The 23049-nt window shown below is 32.3% G+C and overlaps 1 protein-coding gene across 2 annotated transcripts in view; it reads left to right on the top strand.

Annotated features, from left to right (window-relative positions):
• LOC134725608 (decapping and exoribonuclease protein-like) overlaps window positions 1–22729 on the top strand; it is a 32589-nt gene extending 9860 nt beyond the window's left edge. Inside the window, exon 7 of one of the 2 annotated variants that reach the window (XM_063589557.1) lies at window positions 22589–22729. In XM_063589557.1, the coding sequence (XP_063445627.1) occupies window positions 22589–22625 (37 nt within the window). In that variant the 3' untranslated portion in view covers window positions 22626–22729. Of the gene's footprint in view, window positions 1–11251; window positions 11560–22588 lie in introns of those variants that run through there. The other variant, XM_063589556.1, reaches the window with a different exon arrangement.
• Window positions 22730–23049: the final 320 nt, after the last annotated feature.

Genomic DNA, 23049 nt, shown 5'->3' on the forward strand with positions numbered 1-23049 from the left:
CCACTATTGTGACAAGACCTACCTATTGTATTTATTGTGAACTTGATCTCGTCCTGAATATGCATGAAAAATTGCCACTGGATGTTAAGCAACCAACAAATCAATCAATCAATCTTATTGGAACAAAACTTGTTTTGAAGGTTTGCTGTCTAATTGGCCACATCTTGCTGTATTTATTATTTACAATATAAAAGTTTTTTTGAAATTATTTTAGAAAACATGTTTTCAGACTGTAGGTTTTCCTGTTTGAATGGTTTTACAATAGTAATTTTGGGGCCCTTTGTAGTTTGCTGTTCGATGTGAGCCAAGGCTCTGTGTTGAAGGCTGTAAACTTGACCTATAATGTTTTTTTTTTATGAATAGTTACTTGGATGGAAAGTTGTTTCATTGGCACTAATACCACATCTTCATTTATCTATTTTAAAAATAGTTGGTTGGAAGGGAAACTCATATTATTGCCATAATGCAATGCCAATGGTATTGTAGATTTTAAGGGTTGCTTTTTGATTTGTTCAATGCATGAATTATAGATGATTAATTTACAATGTACTGAAAATTTCTGTGTAAATGATAATTAAAATATCTGAAAGTCATATGAATGACAAATAACAATGAATTCCAATGATTCAATAATGAAGACTACAGTTTGTACATTAAAGAGATTTATCCTGCTGAACTGACTTTGAATAAAGCTAATACTAACATTGAATACTCTCCTTTCTTGGATCATGATATCTTCATCTTTAATATGACGCCTAACACTGAATTATAATATAAAAGAGATGCATTAAGTTTCCTATTGTTAATTATTCATTTTTAGATGGTGACATTCCATTGACTCTATTTTATAGTGTTTACATGGAGCTGGCATATCATAACTGCTAGTAGTCCTTTGTTAATTTCTATTCATCATTGTCATATTGCTATTTTTCTTTTGTTACCTTATCTAGCATGGCACTTGGATTTCTTTTGAACTGAGTTTTACTGTACATATTGCTGTGTTTTTTTTATTCCAGATTGGCTAGAGGTATAGGGGAGGGTTAAGATCTCACAAATCATGTTCAACACTGCTGAGTTTTTTCACCTTTCAGTACCAAGGAACCACTGGCCTCTTTTAGTCATGGTTTTTTTTTATGCCCAATTTATAAGCATCAAGTTTTCTAGTCTGTGCATCCTCTTGTTCATTAGTCTGTCCCTCTGTCTGACTTCAGATTAAAGTTTTTAGTCGAGGTAGTTTCTGATGAAGTTGAAGTCCAATCAACTTGAAACTTAGTACACATGTTCCCTATGGTATGATCTTTCTAGTTTTAATGCCAAATTAGAGTTTTACCCCATTTTCAAGGTCCACTGAATATAACAAATGATAGCGTCTATGTACTATGGACAAATTATTGTTTTGTTTTTTTGTTCATTTATAATTTTTTCGAAGTTTAGTGTGACATCAATTTTCGAAGAACAAGTATAAATCTTTTTTAAGGGAGGAGTTAAAGGTGCCACCAGATGCAGATTTTCTCACTGTGAAGCAGACCCATTGATGTCCTTCGGCTGTTTTCTGCTCTGTAGTCAGGTTGTCTCTTTTACACATTCCCTATTTCCATTCTCAATTTTTTTGATTAATTTGTGTGCTTGGAATCTGGTGGAAAATTTAATTATTTTAAAACTCAGATATTCTTCACCAGCTTAAAAGGTAAAATATTTTTAGGTTCAGAATATCACCAATATACTCACATGATTAAAATTACATTTAGTAAAGAGATATGATCAAGACTCGGACTTCTCTTGAACTGAATTTTAATGTGCATATTGTTATGCGTTTACTTTTCTACATTGGTTAGAGGTATAGGGGGAGGGTTGGAATCTCACAAACATGTTTAACCTCGCCACATTTTTGCGCCTGTCCCAAGTCAGGAGCCTCTGGCCTTTGTTAGTCTTGTATTATTTTAATTTTAGTTTCTTGTGTACAATTTGGAAATTAGTATGGCGTTCATTATCACTGAACTAGTATATATTTGTTTAGGGGCCAGCTGAAGGACGCCTCCGGGTGCGGGAATTTCTCGCTACATTGAAGACCTGTTGGTGACCTTCTGCTGTTGTTTTTTTATTTGGTCGGGTTGTTGTCTCTTTGACACATTCCCCATTTCCATTCTCAATTTTACTTATCCATGAGATCTAGAAATTTAAAGATTACAAATGACTGGCATTTTACACAAGGTTTAAATGTATTATTCGTTGAAGAAAATACGCATTACTGAAGTATTATAGGAACTTTAAGTAAAGACTGAAACATATTTTTTTAATAATCACTAAATTAGTGTATCTTCAATAAATTTCCCCAAAGTTGAATATTTATTTTTAATAAGGACATCCTATGGAAGCAATTCAATTTACTACCATTTGATACTCTTCATTCTAGGATATCAATAATTAATAGTTTTAGGAACTGAATATGAGAAACTCCCATCAGCTGGAGACATGATTATAATTTAATTAATCATTTTAACATGCATGCAGGACATAGTTTTTCAAATACTGTTTTCTTTATTAGTTTAATATAAAGATATTGACTTAGTTTTAAGACCAACCCACAACTAATGATGGTAAGAGGACAGTAAGATGAGCATTGTTTAGCTTAAACTTTAAACTAATGTTTTCATCAGAATGACAAAGGAATTTTATGTAATGCTAACTTATTTTACTAAATAACAAATTTTCAAAGAGAATAGACTTCTGTGCCAATTAGATAGTTGGCCCTTTTCTCCATAATGACGCCTATTTACGCCACCCCCTTAACTCAATAATGACGCCTTTTGATGCCTGTGAAGTACATAAGTTGAAATGCTTTGACTCAAAAATGTCAGCATCAACTTTAAAAAAATGTGTATCCAATATGAAAAGGAGATTCATGAGAATATATGTCTTGATTTTCATCGAGGAAATATTTGTTTTCACAATGCATTTTAACAGTTTAAACCAGATGAATTTTTTTTATCGAAAAAAATCCTTTGTGATTTAAGTATGTTAATCCATGGAGGAAAGGATTAATGTTCTCCATTTTCTCCAATCTTTTGCATTTAGAAGTTTAGGTCTGGAGAATATCTATATTCAGGTTATTCAAGACAAAATGCTATGTGCATAGGTGAATATTATTTGTTTTTTCATGCTTTTTGTTAAGTACAGTTGCTGGTGAAATACTAGGCTTTGAGGGCACCAAATCAGAAGCAATCTCTTCAATAAGCATGATTTTAATGATACATTTACATTTACAGTTATATATATTATGTCATTGTAAACTAAAGTTGTCAAGACAATTGCCAAAGGTGATTTGACAAGGTTTTGGGCCTTCATTTACTTTAGGGGTCCCAACATTATTATCAAAATATGGGAGGGTCCCACAATATCGACTAAGCCAGGTTTTAACTATTCTGTTAAAAACTTTTTGGTTTAAATGCTCTTAAATTATTTTGCATTTTTTGTCTTCCTAACTTTTTATCACGAGTGTAGCTGTTGAAGGTTTAAGTTGCAAAAGCAAGTGTTGTAGTATTCCTGGTGAAGATTAAATGAGAAAAAAGTGTTGGAATATAAATCACATCATTCAAGATTTTTTAGCCTTGGTCATTTAGCTTTAAACTGTTTCAGTTCTTATGCACCTTTTGCTTTCAAATATTCAGCTCTGAATGTTCCTGATGAAGGTAAATCCATAAAAAGCACTTTGACACATTTTGTCTTATATTGAATAAAGGCAACAGCAGTATACAGCTGTTCAAAAGTCACAAATGGATTGAAAGAACGCAAATCTGGGTTACCAACTAAAACTCAGGGAACCTCAATTTCTTCATATTGTTTATTAGGAAGTCTTTGCTAGGTTGATTTCGAAGTTCCCTATGTATACCTCTGATACTGCTACAAACAATCCTTCTTATAGACAGTATTGCAAGACTTTTTAAAAGAGCACATGTCTGTATATGTAAGGTAATATTCCTCTCACTAAACAAAATATTGTTATTATCCTTGAGTAGCATGATTATAGCCATCACATAGTCTTTTAATTAAAAGTATTCTATCGCTTCTTGGGTAGACGCCTGTCTGTAAGCTTTTCATTTCCAGACATTTTGCTGATACATTCTGGGTTTTCTTTTGACTGTTTGAAAAGTATTCTTTTGATGGGTAATGCTTTGATGGTCTATAAGTAGGTGTGAAATTGTCAGCTATCATATTATCAGGTGCTGTTCTCATGCTGTCTTGGTCTCGCCATCAACATCCATACTAATAGCAATGTTATGATTCATGATTGTTAACCATGTAGCCTGTTTCTTTGCTAGTTTTGCTGCTTCTTGTTTGACTTTTAACTTTTATGTAGGATAGACTTTGCCTTATTGAATGATGCTCCATCCATCACCATGTGTCTTTTACTAGGATGTGTGTTGATGCTCGTAAGTTTGTTCTTTGTCCTTCTTTAAACTAGCTTACAGTTTTGATTCTCGTTAGTTAGTTTTTGTCCTTCTTTCAAGTAGCTTACAGTTTTGATGCTCATAAGTTAGTTTTTTGTCCTTCTTTAAACTAGCTTACAGTTTTGATGCTCGTAAGTTTGTTCTTTGTCCTTCTTTAAACTAGCTTTCAGTTTTGATTCTCGTTAGTTAGTTTTTTGTCCTTCTTTCAAGTAGCTTACAGTTTTAATTCTCGTTAGTTAGTTTTTTGTCCTTCTTTCAAGTAGCTTACAGTTGTGATGCTTGTAAGTTAGTTTTTTGTCCTTCTTTCAAGTAGCTTAGAGTTTTGATGCTCGAAAATAAATGTTTTGTCCTTCTTTCAACTAATCTATCTCCTGGTGCTGATCCATGGTGTTTGATGATTCATAGGGATTAACTTGAAATACATTTAAATATCTACAAATAAGATAATTTGAATGAAAATCGTCAATTGACTCTTCATAGGAGTTATTGACCTATCTGCTTATAGATTTTAATATCCAGTAATGAAATGATTTATAACCTAATGCTATAACGTTTGACCTACGAACACTAGAAAGCAATTTACATCATTCAAGCTAACAAAGAAATCCCAAAGGAATCAATTTTGTAAGATGGAAATCAAACATTAGTTTTGTTTAATTGTATTATGTTGATTTACAATACAATGCATCTATTAAACGTAATAATCACATATTGTTTACAATAATTAGACAAAAGGGGAAAAACAAAAGGTAAATAAGCACCTCTTGATAAGGGAAAGTTTGATTTCTTATTTAATTAGTTTACAATTCTTTATTAGACATTATGGTAAGATAAACAGAATATGATGATATAAACATACTACCCTTATGGTAGATTAACACACTAGGGGAAACGTTATCAACAAAAAATTAAGTCGGAGTCATGGATTATGATAGTTTACTAGTAACATCAATAAAAAAATACTAGTATACATATTTTTTAGGGGCCAGCTGATGGACACCTACGGGTGCGGTAATTCTCGCTACATTAAAGACCCATTGGTGGCCTTCGGCTGTTGTCTGCTCTATGGTCGGGTTGTTGTCGCTTTGACACATTCCCCATTTCCTTTCTCAATTTTATCATCATAGTTGCCAGGATTGAAATTGTATACTTGTGCCGGACGTACGTTTTGTCTACAAAAGACACATTAGTGACTCTCAATTTAAAAAAGGTAAAAAGGTCAAATAAAGTATGAAGTTAAAGATCATTCAGGACCAAAAATTCCTAAAAGCTTTGCCAAATACAGCTACGGTAATCTATTCCTGAGGTAGAAATGCCTTTGTTATATTCATTTTTTTTTCTCTCAAAGCGATGCAAATGTTGTAGAAATAAGAATCAATAAAAATCGCCCTGAGTGGTAGTTTATTGTCAACAATTGCCCAACCTTGATGAAAGAGATTGTTAATTTTAGGCATTAACACCCATTGCTAAAATTATCACATGTTGCTATGGGTGGTTGAGCCTTAAGAAAGGTTTGTGAAAATTAACAAAACCTGTGTGTCCAAAGAAATGAATGGACTTAAGATAAGAAATTTGCATAAAGTATAATAAAAAAAATACTGTTCTGAAATTGAACTTTTAATAGACTTGCTGTCATTGATTCTATTACCAGGCCACATTAGTTAACTACATTTCTTGACCTATATCTATATTCTGTTACCATGTCATATTATTTTGCTCGCTCTGTCTATAGCTTCACAGCTAACCCTTTTGATTATTCATTTTTTTTTAACCAGGATATGATTTATTCTCTGTATTTGTACTTTGACTGTCTGGTAACTAGCTTATTACTTAAAAAAAGAGATGAAAGATCTATGCCAAAGATACCAAATATATCATTATGCTAATCTAGGAGGAGCATCTTATTATCAGTTAAAATGTTTCATGAGTTACATAGTAGATTTTTTGTATGCCTATTTTCAGGCTTTAAGTTCATTTTGACAGCAAAAAATCTGTTACAACCCATGTCAGGAAAGATTGAATGCCTTATAATGTCTTCTTATATATTACCATGTCAGGAAAGGGCGAATGCGTTATAATGTCTCCTAATATATTACCATGTCATGTTCTGTGGTGTGCTGGACTTTTGACTGCCAGTCAAATAGCTTATTGCCAAGGCAATGTTTTGGTGTATCCTGGATAGACAGCTTACTCTGTCCACTAGCCTATTGCAAGTCAAAATAACAGTGTACATTGGTTATACTACTGAAGGTTTGTTCACTAGCTTTTGCAAGACTATGTTCTTATATTCCCTTTAATGGTTTCTGACAGACTATCAATAAATGCAACAGTAGTTTACCGCTGTTTAAAACTCGTAAATCGATGGACAAAAAACTAAATCAGGATAACAACCTAAAATGGAGGGAAACGCATTAAATATAAGAGGAAAACAACGACACAGCATTAAAATGTAACACGCACAGAAACGGACTAACATTAGACAAGATCCGATAAGAATAACAAATATAACATCAAAACCAAATACATGAATTTGGGATAGAAAATTATTAAAAAGCCATACCCAGGTGTTCCCAGTTAAGACTGCTGATTCTGTTCACTAACCTTTGCAGGGCCATGGTTTACTGTAAAACTGTAAAGCAGATTCTGCTCCATAGTATCACCCGTCACGTTGCCCATGTAAGTTTAACCACGGTGATAAGTTTTATTCGGTGATGTCATTTTCGAGGACAGGATTTGGGGATACTAAAATTGAAGCAGTTCTGTCGTCGACTGTGAAACAAATATTCCATAACTTGTGAATCATGGACTTTTTGTATTTTTATTTTTCGAAGGGTTACTTTAAAAAACTTCACAACTTCTTGGTTTTAAATCTCTTTGTAATGATGTTTCAATGATGATAAGGAATGCAAGCTTAGGAATATTGTATCAATTGGAAGACATCTTCTCTATATACTGACGCTGCTGGAATGTTGTACACTTTGGGATTAGAAATCTCTTTTGTCACAAAATATAAGCCAAGAGATGAGACATACTTAACTGTATCTAATAAATAATAAATTTCAAATTCGATGTGATTGCTGCATTCATCATAAGTCACAAAACTATGAATTATTTAGTTCTATAACATATGGTTGACAAACATTTTAAGTGATTCTTAATTTCATTCCATGTTACAAAAAATATTTTAAAATTTCTGCCAATATAAAATAGATTTTTACAGATCAGAAAAATAGTAATACGTTATAACTCACCACTTTTAAGCTGATGACCACATGTGAATGTGAGGTTATTCTTTTGAGCATTAAAGGGACAGGTGTGAAGAAAATGTTTGTTATAGAAAATGACAAAAGAACATTCCGAAATGTTGATTGCAATTAAGCCCTCATTATAGAGTAAGAATATAATGATTATACGCATTACTACATCTATAAATAAATCAATACGATTGATTACGACTAACAGAGTAACAGTACACATTTTATTGCACCATTTGCACATTTCGATAAATAATTTTTCTTCAGGTTTTTTTTAGAAGTTTAGCAAGTTTCATACAAACGGTTAAGAGCTGATAAACACTGCAAAGAAGAACTGTCAATTTACACCTTTTACGAAAAAAGTATAAAAAAAAAATAACTCATGAAGAAAAAACTAAACGGAAAGTACCCAAGCAAATGACAAAATCAAATGCTCAAATAGACAATTATCATGTTTCTGACTTTTTACAGGAATTGTCTTATGTATTGTAAAAAGTGGTGGATTAAATATAATAAATAGCTAGCTAAAACGCTTACTTGTACGAAAGTCGCATACAATTCTATTTTACTGACTACGATGTGTGAACAAAACAAATGGACATAATATGTAAAATGTTGAGGAGTAATTTTTTTATGACAATGTGTTTTGTGGTTTTTGTCCTTTCTTAAAAACTAAAAGAGCGTTAGAAATCTTTAAACAGTAGATATTTATCAGCATTACACGATCTACAAATGAGTAAAACAACATAAATTATCATTCTACCCCTTAATAGAATTATTGAACCACTTGGTCAGTATATTAACTTTTAATATCCAGAATTTATATGATTTATAACCTAATATCTAAACTGTCTGACCTACAAACAATAGAAGGCAATTTACATCATTAAAGCAAAAGATCAAAGCACTGAAATATATTAATTTTATAATATGGAAATCAAACATTAATATTAAATTAATGTATCAGTACAATACAATCATTAAACATGATAATCACCTATTATTTATGACGAGATTTGTTTGTAAATACACAGGGAAGAAAATATGAATTTCTAGCTTAATGAAAATAACATTTAATATGTGTTTGATACTTAGATTATCTTAGGATATAATAAGTAAAACAAAAATACACACAAATAGTTTAAATATCTTAGTTTCTTACTAATTTTTAAATATATGAAATAAATTTAAAAAAAAAAGGATGTATAAATTATATCGGTATCGTTGACTTCTGAGCTGATGATATCCATAAGGGACCAGCAATCCATCAGAAGAGACACCGACTAAGTGCTTTTAAGTATATATATTAAACTCTTTAATAAGTTCTGCCCGAAGCTATTTGTACATAAGGAACACTCAAAGCCCAAAAATACTGAAGTAGTATACATCAAACAGGGGAATATACAGACGATAACTAAAATTATGTAAAAAGAAAAGCATTTGGTTTATTCACATCCTGCATGTACATAAATTGTATCGAATTTCACATTTTTATACAGAACGTATGTATATATGTGGTTTGTAAAGAGGCTTTTAAGTTTTGCATTGATAACTAAAAAGCAAACATTTTGATAAAAACGAAATACCGATATCGTGTAACAATATCCTGTTTTTGCCTCAGGTGTCCTAGAACTGACCTTTGATGCCAATTATTCCTAATGGCCCATTAATAAGATAACATTCTGTTTTATGTTGTCACTGAATCCAATAACTTTCAAAACACCTCAGTAAACTTTGGATTGTCACTTAACCAAAAGCTTTGTGTGATATTAGTTAATGTGAGTGATGTTTTATTCCATTAATTTTCATTGATCATTATTCTGTACTCCAATTAATCGGATTTTCGTTACATCAGGGATCTATAATGCTATAAAAAAAATGCAATATATATAATAATTTATCTAAAAGACATATTACGAATTAAGTTTTGTTTGAAATATATTATATATTACTGCTTAATTAAAAAAAATGTATACATCAAATGTATCTAATTCAATAGTAAGGAAACCTTTTCTCATTGTGTTGGACAACTGAAACTGAATAGCTGATGCTTACAAATTTGTGTTTTAACAGAATGCCAACAGATTACGATGAAGGCATAATAAGGCCACTTTTTTTTTGTCCTTTGAATTCGAAAATAAAAAGGAACATCATCAAACCATCTACTATCATGCTATATATTTTAACAAGACATTTATATAATTGATAAGATTTTAGTAATTCTATTCATTAATAGAGTGTTACATATTTAAGTTTGGGCTTCAAACCTTTTGTGATAGTTATAGTTTAGGGTTATGTCTTATTTGGCCAGACAATACGTTTTAGATTCTCATATTAGGTCATTAACAGCAATAATAAACAGTAATGAGTTTTACTTCTTAAGGACATTTTGAGATCTGTTAGATAGCTACTTTTGGTTGACCGATAGTTTAAATATTTCAATATTTCCTCAGTGAAATTATCCCTTCGATAGTCGAGTCGGTTGACCGTTATGGAATATTTGTATTACGAATGACCACGAAAATGTCCCAATTGGAACCTCAAGCCTGTCCTGCATTACTCGATTGTGAGGTCACGAAATGACCCACCAGCGAATTTGTTCTTGTGCGAGTAACACGACGATATGAACAGGATTACTTTTCAGAAGCACCCCAAGTAATTTCTTGGTATTGGTGTTGCTTTATCTCTAGTTTTCTTTACATTGTTTGGTAAACTTGTTTGTATTTTGTTTAACTGTCGTATTTTATGAGGCGGATTTAAAGTAGGGGCCCTGGTGCTCCAACTCCCGCCTCCCTCCCCCATTCGTGGGAAATATTTTGTTTATTATACGGGGAAATCACGAAGGCATGACTGGAGCGAGCCCCCTCTTTGACATTCAGTTCCTAATTATTATTATCCTAGGCGTTGTTTTTTCTGAAACTATGAGTTTTGAATGTTCCATTTATTTCTCCTGCCTCTTTTATTTGCTCAATACCGTAGTGTTCGTATACAATGGTAAGAAACAGTGAACTAGAATAACACCTCAAAAATATCGATAACCTGTTTTTTTAACTTCTAAAGTACCCATATAATTTAACAAGGAGACAGTTGGAAATTGATATTGGATTATTGCTGATGTACACTTAATTAAATATGAAAACATATTGAAGATAAAATCTTCCAAAGGGATTTTACATTTAGATTATAGAACACTCGGTAAATTGTAAAGAAAAACACATTTAGAAGGAATATCATTAAAGGTCAATTTTGACACTTTTACAGCTACTCAAAAAATTAAAACCGTACCTTTCAAAAGACTGTACAACAGATATATAAACCTTTCTCTATTAAGAGAAATCCAGCTGTACATCAATTGTAAAGATACATTGAATTCAATCTGATATCATTAATTAACATTGGTTACGTGATGGGTTTCCTAAAGAAGTTCGGTATTTACAATTGTATTGAATTAAACAAAAGCAATTGTGTTCAATTTTAATGAATTGCAATAGTTTGAATAGATCTTTAATAGTTATGTCATTGTTTCTTATTAGAGATACTTTTTTATAGGTCGGTATACCTTATGAGCTGGCAGCCTGGACGTGATATACAACTATGCAAACAACCTTCGCTTTCAGAGAAATATCAGTTTTTACCAGAATGGTACACAACCAATTTTCAAGAAGAGGAACCAGATAAGAAAAAGACGAAGCTCGAAGAGTCAAGTTCTGATAAAAGTAATTCAACAAAATATCTAAATTCTGTTGATAAAATAATGACGCCTGGAAAATGAATCTTTTAAATAAAAATACGTTTATTTTTATCAGATTTGTTTGATATGACTGTATTATATTCCTATTAAAAATACCACTTGAAAACAGTTTTTGAACCATCAGTGAACTTTTCAAGATTTAAAATAAGTCTTGTCTGGTTGCAAATCAGACTCAATACAGAGTTTTCTAAAATAAAAAGCTCAGTTTTGGCCGCAAAATCCTGACAACAACATGCAAAAAAGGAAAATACCAGAAGACACACAACAGTAAACAAAACACATTTTATGTATTATTTTTTAAGTAAATAAATGTTGATTTTATCACGGATGTATTGCTTTAATAACTGATTTCATTCCCACTAAACGGCTTTGTTATAGCTTACTGTGCTTGCTTTCTACCAAATTTTGTCTTGGAAAAAGAGCATTATACAAGGAATGTACGTTTAAATATTTTACGGACGCCATCACAAGTCGGTTGACTGTTATGAAATAACCGTATCACAGATGATATCGGATATGCCCTTTATGTCTTACAATCCCCTTTCCCTTTTCACGACTGTAACTTATCGAATTAGACTATTTACCATGTTTGTAATAACATTAGCAACAAGACGGGTGCCACATGTTGAGCAGGATCTGCTTACTCTTCCGGATCACCTGAGATCTACCAAGTTTTAGTGGGGTTTGTTTTTCTTAGTATTTCGTTTTCTATGTTGTCTCTTGTGTATTATTATTTGTCTGTTTGTCTTTTTCATTTGTATCCATGGTGTTGTCCGTTTATTTTTGGTCTACGAGTTTGACTGTCCCTATAGTATCGTTCGTCCCTCTTTTAAAGTAAAAACGCATAATATAACTATAATTTGCTGTGACTTTGACTTTGTGTGTTTTACTCTCTATATATATCGCTGTCTATCTCTCTTGCAGTTCATAAACAAAAGTGACCCTATTATATTCGGACACAAATTCATCATAACTTTACAATATTTTTATTAGAGAGAAATCAAATCTGTATCACTTATTCATTGTCAAACAATTTTAGCTAGATTAAGATTTTATTGAGGTTTTGATGTGTTTTCTCTTGTCACATACAAAAGAAAGTGGATTACCAATGATTGAATACTTTCCTATGTCAATTAACTGGGGACCATGACCATTTTTTCAATAACGCCTCTCTGTGAAATGTGTTAACCAAAGTTCCGAAATATTATAATCCTAAATCCACCATTCAGAAACACAATTTAAAAAAATGATGGATAAAGTCGATGATTATGTCAGGCAATGGAATAAACGCTAAAAGGAAGACATATATTTGGCTATGGAAGTGAGGTCATTAACAGAATTAAAATAAGACAATAACAATCAAAACCAAGGAGTAAACAAAGACTCACAAAACCAAAGGACATTTACATCAGCAGTTATAAATAATAATTAAGAAACAACACGAACTCCACTAAATAAAGTCAACAGTAGTATACCGCTGTTCAAACTCACAAATCCATGGACAAAAAAACAAAATCGGGGCAACAAACCAAAACCGAGGGAAACGCATTAAATATATAAGAGGAGAACAACGACATAACATAAACACACACAGAAACGGACCACTAAAACCGGGAGTAAAATCAGGTGCTCCGGAAGGGTAAGCATTTCCTGCACCGTATACGGCATTCGTCGTGTTATTTCTTTGTTCCGTCCGGTAATGAAGAAAGGTTATTATGACGGAGGAAGAATATCATTTATGATTTCTGACACATTTTTGTCATAATTGCCAATCAGCTCGTGATGGCGACAGTAACATTTCTTGAGGGATGACCTTAATTTGATTGATACATAGAGCTGTCTTAGCAACGTTTGAGAAAGCAGCATTCCTCGAACAAAATCAACGTATTTGAGCTAGCTCTAGAGTAACGTATCAATTGAGACACATATACTCCATATGCTGGTGCCGCTGGGATGTTGCTACACAGTTATGGAAAGTTGAAAAATCACTTGCCAAATCACTTGGATATATAGCATATAACCAGAAACATATTATATGTGCGTATTGTTATGCTTTTACTTTTCTAAACTGGTTAGAGGTATAGGGGGAGGGTTGAGATCTCACAAACATGTTTAACCCCGCCGCATTTTTGCGCCTGTCCCAAGTCAGGAGCATCTGGCCTTTGTTAGTCTTGTATTTTTTTAATTTTAGTTTCTTGTGTACAATTTGGAAATTAGAATGGCGTTCATTATCACTGAACTAGTATATATTTGTTTAGGGGCCAGCTGAAGGACGCCTCCGGGTGCGGGAATTTCTCGCTACATTGAAGACCTGTTGGTGACCTTCTGCTGTTGTGTTTTTTTATTTTGGTCGGGTTGTTGTCTCTTTGACACATTCCCCATTTCCATTCTCAATTTTATATGTCTCATATACCATAGGACACTTACCAAGGGAGAATTCAAAATAATCATCGTTCTGTGTTCCCTGTAGATGTGTTGGACATACAAGTGCCTTTACAAACAACGGCGTGTCTTCCAAGTCTTCTACGAAGAAAAAGTAAAATCACAACAATATTGAACTCAGAGAAATCAGTCGGAAAGTCCCTTATCACATGGCAGAATTAAATGAAACATCTTTCTTAAAGATAAACATCAATTTTATTAGCAATTGTTTACTAAGTTATTTTGAAACTACATACTGTAGTGGCGGAGTGATTCAGATGTACATAATTTCCATTCCAAATGATATTTAAAAAATCTCTTTTTTACACTTTACAAAAGTATTTGCTATGCAAAATTAAACAGCAAACTTTAAAATATTGCTTCTAATCTATTTCTGAAAAGGAATGGTTCATGTAAGGACAAATATATTATCCAAAGTAACGATAAATAGTACTTTGAAACGAATAACTCTGATTAAAAAAAGCATTCTCTGAAACTGACATTATCTAGATGCTTGATTTCTTTGTTGACATCATATTTGTAACGTTTAGATGACGTGTATTCAACAAACAGTCAGCATTTTCATGGGAACAAACTTTGGATATGTTGACTTGTTCCTTTACGCATATAAGGCTGACTACATACATGAGCTTCTTTTGAAGAATGTAGTGGGGAGAAACAGCGTTACTAGTATCCTTCATCTTCACGTTCCACTACTAGTATACATAAGATATCCTCTCACTAATATATCAAAAGTGTACTCATTATGTTGAATCAGCTATCCCATCGAACTTAAAAATAAAGGATTCAGCAGACGGTGAAGTCTGCTTCATATCTTGACTAAAATCTAGAATTCGACAGAGTGCCTGCATATTGAGAAAATATATCCTAGGTGGTACGATATTTCAGAGCTTTCTTTTTTTTTTATCGTGATTTCGTTGATAAAGGGTTGCTACTTACAAGGAAGCTTTTGGACAACGATTACAAAGTGGTGAACTTAAAATGATACTTTCGAAAATTTTATAAACGCCATCCCGAATTGTTCGACCGTATCTGATGCAGGAAAATTTGTACCGTTAATATTATTATAGAATATCTGTTTCACAGATTACAACGGGGTATATTCCAATATTCGTAACCACAACCCCGTCAGATTTTCCTCGAATGTGACCTTTTATAACACATCACCGAGGTTGTACTTACAGATGGATGGTACATGTGGAACAAGATCAGATAATCCTTCTGTAGCACCTGATATCTAACCCCACTTTTGCTAGGGTTTATAGATTATCGTTGATTATCTCAACGAGATTAATTTTCTCGCTTGAGCTGAAAATTATCACAAAAAAAAGATCAAAGGAAAAATGCACAAAATAGCGATAATAGTTATCAAAAGTACCAGGATTATAATTTTATACGTGTTTCTCAGTCTTTAGTAACTATGTTGTATTTTGTTTACTGATGTTTGTCTTTTAGTTATTTTTCGTTTGTTCTTTGTTAATGCTATGGCTTTGTTTTGTTGGTTTGTTTTCGACTTATGAATTTGGTACATAACGCCTCTCTCTTAGACATATAACAAAAATTGTCAATAAACTTTTGACGTAAATGCCGAATTGTTTTTTTCACAGCAATGCTAACATCAATAGTTAACCGATTTTCAACACCATTGAATCCATTTTTGAATATGAAGTTTATATATCAAAAAAGAAAACAAAATCAGAGTCCATCCCAAGAACTCAAAACTGAGCCATACCTGTTTAATTGACAGAATAAACATTTATGTCGGTGTCGTCCGTCATGTGAATCAATTCTCGGTTAAAGAATATCAAAATGAAGGAAGGTAAATTTTCATAACAGACGACTATTAAAATGTCTAAATGTAAGGCCATGAAATCTACTGTGAATGCTTGTATTGCTGAATTTAGTTTTTGTCCTAAATAACGTTTGAAAAAAAATCTGATCAATATACCTGATACAAAATGCAATAGGAACAGATATTATATAAATTATAATGTATAGTGTTGGACTTTTACAGTCAAGTCCAAGTACTTGTTCATATTATTGACCGACTTTATACTAATTACAAATAAATCATGACCAGGTCTCTAATGAGATTTTAGACACATTTGTAGAATCTGAAATAGTGACCTCTTTTGGTTTCTAATGAAAATACTATTATTAAAGGTTATATATTCGGTTTCTGATTAATTTCTCGGGTAATAAAGTCCCAGTTCAGATGAATAAATAGATTACCAATACATTTGTACAGGTCCTGATTGTCAGTATTCACTCATTTTTAGAGGTTATGTCAATATAATCAAACTATACTACTTCATTCTACGACTGAATCTTAAACAATTGATTATCTTGGACATATTTTATTGTCTTGTAATATTTAAACCCTTCATCTGTAGCATGTTTAATATGTTGTGATGGAAGGCTCTTACATGTTCCGATTTTATTTATATTCTACTTTTCAACAGCGTGGGGTTTTTTTTGTTTTTTTTTTTTGGGGGGGGGGGGGGTGCTACCCACGGCCGATTTCTTGTACGTGTACTCTATGCTCATCACTATTTCTCATACAATTAGTCTGATATAACGCAATTATGTACACAAATCATAGTCTTCAATTCTGAGTTAGTTTCAGTGCAAGAACCCAAGACCACAAGCAGCCGTACATCTTCTCTACAGGTATCAACTTTTAACACAAACAATTTATATTTTTTTTTACTTCCAATCGAAATTCTGTCAAGCCAAATCGAAAACAAGGAGGGAAATTTTACGCGAATAAAACGTATTTGAAAAAAAAATATTCGATATAGAATTACCTAAAATGAATGTCGGATTAAGAAAAATTATCAGATGCAACTTATATTTTTACCAGGAGAGATGTATTGAAGAATTTCAGCTCTGACGACACAAAACTTACCCACTTGTCAGATATACTTCTCTACACGAAATCTGTTAGCCAATAGACTGACTTTGAAGACATAATGACCATCAATTTGAAACATTTCTTTTAACGTGTTGATGACTGTCGATGGTTAAAAAAACACAAACGCAAAACATAAAAAGTAAAATCACAAAAAGACCAAACTCCGATGATTATTCAAAACGAAAAGTCCCTTATCAAATGGCAAAACTAAAATATCAAGCACATCACACGAATGGATAACAAATGTCATATTCCTGACTTAGTACATGCATTTTCTTATGTAAAAAATGGTGGACTAAACCTGGTTTTATAGCTTCCTAAACCTCTCACTTGTATGATAGTCGCATACAATTCCATTATAATGACAACAATGTGTGCTCAAACACACCGTGATAGTTAAACATATCAAAAATAGGGGTACAGCGCTGCAGTCAAATTGTGTTTTAATAGTGATCACTTTAAAAACTAACAAATAGGTAACAAATAATGTATTTAGATGGCATTAAGGTTAGAAGCAAAAACTGAGGTAATCGAACGAATTCCGGAAAAGTGAGACCGGTTTATCGCGTGCTTTATCCACCATACGAATACACACTTTGTCATATTGGAAATAGGAAACAATATGTAAAATAACCTGGTGACTGTAAATGAAGGCAACAGTAGTATACCGCTGTGCAAAACACTTGTGTAACACTTGTATATTGTCGATTGTCTGTTTTGCAGGGTTTTTTTTGAAGAAATAATCATAAAAAAGTCATTACGTTTAGATTTGCTTACTTCCAATTACGAAATTACAAGTTTCTTAGCAATTACTAATATGTTATTTCCAACAAATGGCAGGTGGGAACACTTTATTATCTTATAAATCATGTGTTATCTAAAAAACCTGAAATATTGCAGTTTCTTTTGCAAGCCTTCTATTCTCGTAAATACATAAAATAAGGCTTTTGTTATTGTATAAATTTCCTATAAACATCTTATATGGTGAAATAGTTGATATACTCATCAGTTTTGATTCCGTTTGACTTTTAAAACAATGGTAACAAATTAATCTTTAGTAACCAGATCCTTGCAAAACTTACATATGATAACAGACTTACTGTGTGTATATTTTGCACGTATAATGTTTATATCAGACTACAAAATTGAAAATAAAGAAATAAGATATCCAGTGAGGTAATAAAGTCTAATCGATTGACAGATGACATCATGAGCACGGAAAACTTGGAAAAGAAACAGACAGTAGTTTCGATTAAAACCTCAATCACGGGTGTCATTCGGTTTATCGACAGAAATGATCGTGAAAGAATATCTAACGCCGGTCAAGTATTGAGAAACGATCGTGAAAGTTCTGGTAACGGACCGTGAAAGACATTTAACCGAGAAGACATATGAAAGGTCAATACATATTCTAATTTAATGAAGTACACAGACACATTAACGACAAAATAAAACTGTCTGTCAAAATGGTTCAACATTATGATCAGTATGTGAGAATATCCAGTTTAAAAAGTACATAGTTATTACAAAACAAAAAAAGGCAGATTGCTTCTCAACATTTCAGTGACAAAAAAATGTAAACAAACATGATTCTTTCACAAAGTCGACTAGAAAAACTACTTTAATACGAATAAGGGCATTCTGTTTGAATTAATCAAATTGTTCTCATAGCTATTTTGTATAAACATAATCTGAAACTTGGTAAATAAAGAACTATTTACACAAAAAATTGATTTTTTCGGATCGTGAAAGATCACGTACCGCATTTTTGAAGATCGTGAAAAGGATCGTGAAAGATCTGAAGCTACGAAGACGTTCAAATTATTCTTCAATTATATCATAATTAATATTTGTAATTTATATTGAGAAAAGCTATATAGGTCAACATCCTCAATAGGTTTAAGCTTTTCGAAGTATTAATATTTTCAGAAAATGAAATGTAAAATAGTTGGATGATTGTAGGATAAAACATTGTATTGTCATGTGAAGTACTCACTTATCATGAGTTATAGGATACCCACATTTTGTAAATTGGATCATATAAACTACAAGTCCGTCAGACAGGATTCACCCCGAATTTGCCTTATTTTATGGATGAAGATTCATTTTTGTGGTCAAGTCCGTATCGCGGTTTCGTTGAGCTTTAGGATAACTGTCTGTTGTTATGATTGTGAGGTGTACATTTTCGACTTCTGCAAGGCTTCAAATAACATCGAACTCATTATCATGCATCATTCGGCAATGCTCGTTTTATGTTGTCTAGCCTTTTGGATATATACCTGTATGCTATAGCGCCATGGTATTTCGTGTATGGTACATACATGTCTGTCTACATGTTTCATATATGACCATGATGACGTCAATTATATTTGATATATTGATAAATAGCAAGATATCTATGTCTGGCTGTCGGTCAGGCTTCATATACTTTTGATCTTATGTTTCGAATTAATTTGCCAAGCATAACTTTTGCCAGTTCTAAGGCACTGTAACGATCTGAACACATTTATTTGGTCTACGGAATATTTGTGAAGATCTGTATGTCATGGTTCATCTGACCTTGCACTCTTTTTATGAACCATTGACAATCATAATTTAAAAAAAAGAAGATGTGATATGATTGCCAAAGATACAACTATCCACAAAAAAAAATTACAGACATTAACAATTATAGTTTAACCGCATAGCCTTCAACAATTAGCAAAGTGCATACCCCATAGTCAGCTATAAAAGGCACCGATATGACAATGTAAAACTATACAAACGAGAAAACTAACGGCCTTATTTGTATAAAAAAATAAACGAAAAACAAATATGCTACACATAAACAAACGAAAACCACTGAATTACAGGCTCCTGACTTTGGACAGACACATTAATAAATAATGTGGCGGGGTTAGACATGTTAGCGGGATCTCAACCCTCCCCTAACCTGAGACAGTGGTATAACAGTACAACATAAGAACGAACTATAAAAATCAATTGAAAAGGCGTAACTCAATAGATGGACAGTAACATTAAGCGCATTTGACACTTCTAGTTAAACCCTTGATATTATAGACGCGTTCAACAAATATACTATCATAAGTAAAGCAGACGAGACATTACAGCATTTGCGCTCCGGTATTCTATAGTCTGTAGTATATAGTTAAATGAATCCACATCTGCGTTGTATATACAGAACTTAAGAAAGTACTGTTGCACAAAATGTTGGTTATCGTTCAATCTCAAATTACTCATGAAAGATGCTGTTTTGCTGTAAATTTTTGTTTGAAGGATATTATTTTGGTTTAAACGTTGCATATCCATATTATTGGCTAATTAGTGTCGGTCTGCCTGAATTGCACTTGACCGATTCTCAGAGCTAAATCTTTCAAACTTATTTAGAGACGTTTTTAGTTGTTGATTTTTTAACTTTCGAGGTAAAGTGTTGAATAAAAAAAATAACTTTAATGTCCATCCTTATTAAAATAGTTACAGGCTTCAACCAGTTTCAGGTTTATCAAATGGTAAAAAAAATACTGATTTCTGATTACTAGTAATAAGTCTGGTCACGCATTATCTTTCACGATCAAAATAATGCGTTGCCTGAGCTTTCACGATCAAGTTTGATGGATATTCAACAAATTCAAGATTTCATATACAAATTAATGCTTTTAAGAGAAGAATATACCTTAATTTTACTGTACTATCAGATACACCAAAGATTAAATTTCAAATATATCCTGATAAACTGAAATATGACCATTATATGTACAAAAAGCGTTGTATTTGTAATTAATTTCATAGACACGCATTGCGCCTTTTGTGTTTTTTCAAAAAGTACTTCATATTGTCTTTATCTTCTTTCACAGTTATGTTGAGGAAATTAAACCAATTTGACAGACATATTTTTTTGTTCGGATTTGTTCAGCGTTTTGAAAATTAAGAATTTTCAAAGATTCTGAACTATAATGGACATTTAAATGTCTTTCACGATCCGTTACCAGAACCTTCACGATCGTCTCTCAATACTTGACCGCCGTTAGATAGTCTTGCACGATCATTTCTCTCGATAAACCAAATGACACCCGTGTCAATGCTCTTCAACTTCGTACTGAATTTGGCCTTTTACACTTTTTAGGATCGAGCGTCACTGATGAGTCTTTTGTAGACGAAACGCGCGTCTGACGTATATACAAAATTTAGTCCTGGTATCTATGATGAGTTTATTCCCATTTATTAATTAAAATACTTGGCTACGTGGAATAAATTTAAACCTGAGAGAACGAAGGCTTTCCTGAAGTATTATCTCTGTAAATTCCACTAGTAACACCCCTTTATTTGACAGTTTTTATATTTCGATAAGTCATACACTAAGATAGAGGAAGAATTTGACAAATAGACGATAAATATGAAAAATAAAATCACAAAAATACTGAACTCCGATGAAAATTCAAAACGGAAAGTCCCTAATCAATTGACAAAATCAAATGATAAAACACCAAACAAATGGACAACAGCTGTCATATTCCTGACTTTATACAGGCATTTTCAAATGTAGAAAATGGTGGATTAAATCTGGTTTTATAGCTCTAAACCTCTTACTTGTATGACAGGTTTTATATCTCGATGAATCAAGTTATACTGAGAAGTGCCAAATTTTCTAATTGACATTGACATATCGAATCCTTCGACCAGTAACATCTTTGAAAAAGAAACTTCTATTACGGTATCGGTATTAATTTTTAGAAACAAGAGTTTTGCAATGTCGTATTTTCTTGACAGTTTTTGGCGCTTCATCAAGAATAGAGTTATCGAACATCATGTAATAACGGTATTTGACTTTCTTATCTTGCTAGTGACGTATTAACGAATTCGTTTTTTGCTTATCCGGCTTACATTATTTGTGACATAAGGGCAGTAAAAACTTCAATCCTCTCAGGAGAGTTTCAACTGAGTCACTCAAAGCACATGATTTCCTTGGTATTTGCATTAAATGCTGCAATATGATACTTCAACATTGCTTGTAAACAACAACAAAAATAATGAAAGATACGAGTTTTTTTAATGTTGTACCATAGAAGCGCGTGTCGTACAATAGAAAGGCACAAAAATACCGAACGAACATTCAAACTTATAAGTCAAAAATAGACAAAGAATACACACAATAAACTGAGAAAAATAGTTATCAAAGGTACTAGGATTGTAATTTAGTACGCCAGACGCGCGTTTCGTCTACATAAGACTCATCAGTGACGCTCAGATCAAAACAGTTAAAAACGTACAAATTTGAAGAGCGTTGAGGACCCAAAATTCCAAATAGTTGTGCCAAATACGACTAAGGTATTCTACTCTTTGGATAAGAAAATACTTAGTTTTTCGAAAAATTCAGACAGGATTTGTAAACAGGAGATTTATAAAAATGAGGATCATATTAAAAAGTATCTATCTTACTGAATTTGAACAAATACTTGATTTTATCTCGTTGTTTTTATGGAACAGTTTTGGTTAACTTTAGTAATTCCATAAAACACTGGAAGAAAACTTTTGTACAAATATCAAATCAGCAATAATAAAGAATTGTTATCTTTCAGGTGTTTTTTTTTTACAATACAGAGAATACTAAAACAGTAAAGGTATCACCAGTGAAAACTTAGAATATTCTGATTACGCCACACTTACTTCAGATGGTTCATCAGAATCTTTTAATGAAAATGAAGAATTGGTCAAACACATAATTATATGTAATTATAAAATAACTATAATCAAGCTGAATCACCTATTTTTAACTTTTCAGAATCAAAACAATGGGTTACTTAACAAACTTTTATTGAGGATGGTAAACCTGACAAAATTAAAAGAGATGTCTGTATTGCTTGAAAAGATCTGCCTACGAAAGTGACTGCTATGCACGAATCAGATAAAATATCTGGAATAATACAAAATGAGGTTGGCAACCGAATCCCTTCGCACAAAAAAATGGACCTAAATGGAATCTGGTTAATAATCAAATCACTGTTTGTTTGACTTTGAGATAGAATGAACTTGCTGAAGATATGTGGAAATACATGACTGGAAATTTTGACACCTTAATCAAGCCCTTTATCCGATTAATCAGTCAGTGATAAATCCTTTACGCGTATGACTGACAATTGCACATATATTTCTAACATTTCGCACTGACGTATCTTGGTCATAACTATGCTGGTTGGACTGTTTGAGTATAAAATGGTTACAGTATAAATTATTCTAAATAAT

Source organism: Mytilus trossulus, chromosome 7 (assembly GCF_036588685.1).
Source record: "Mytilus trossulus isolate FHL-02 chromosome 7, PNRI_Mtr1.1.1.hap1, whole genome shotgun sequence".
NCBI classification, from domain to species: domain Eukaryota; kingdom Metazoa; phylum Mollusca; class Bivalvia; order Mytilida; family Mytilidae; genus Mytilus; species Mytilus trossulus.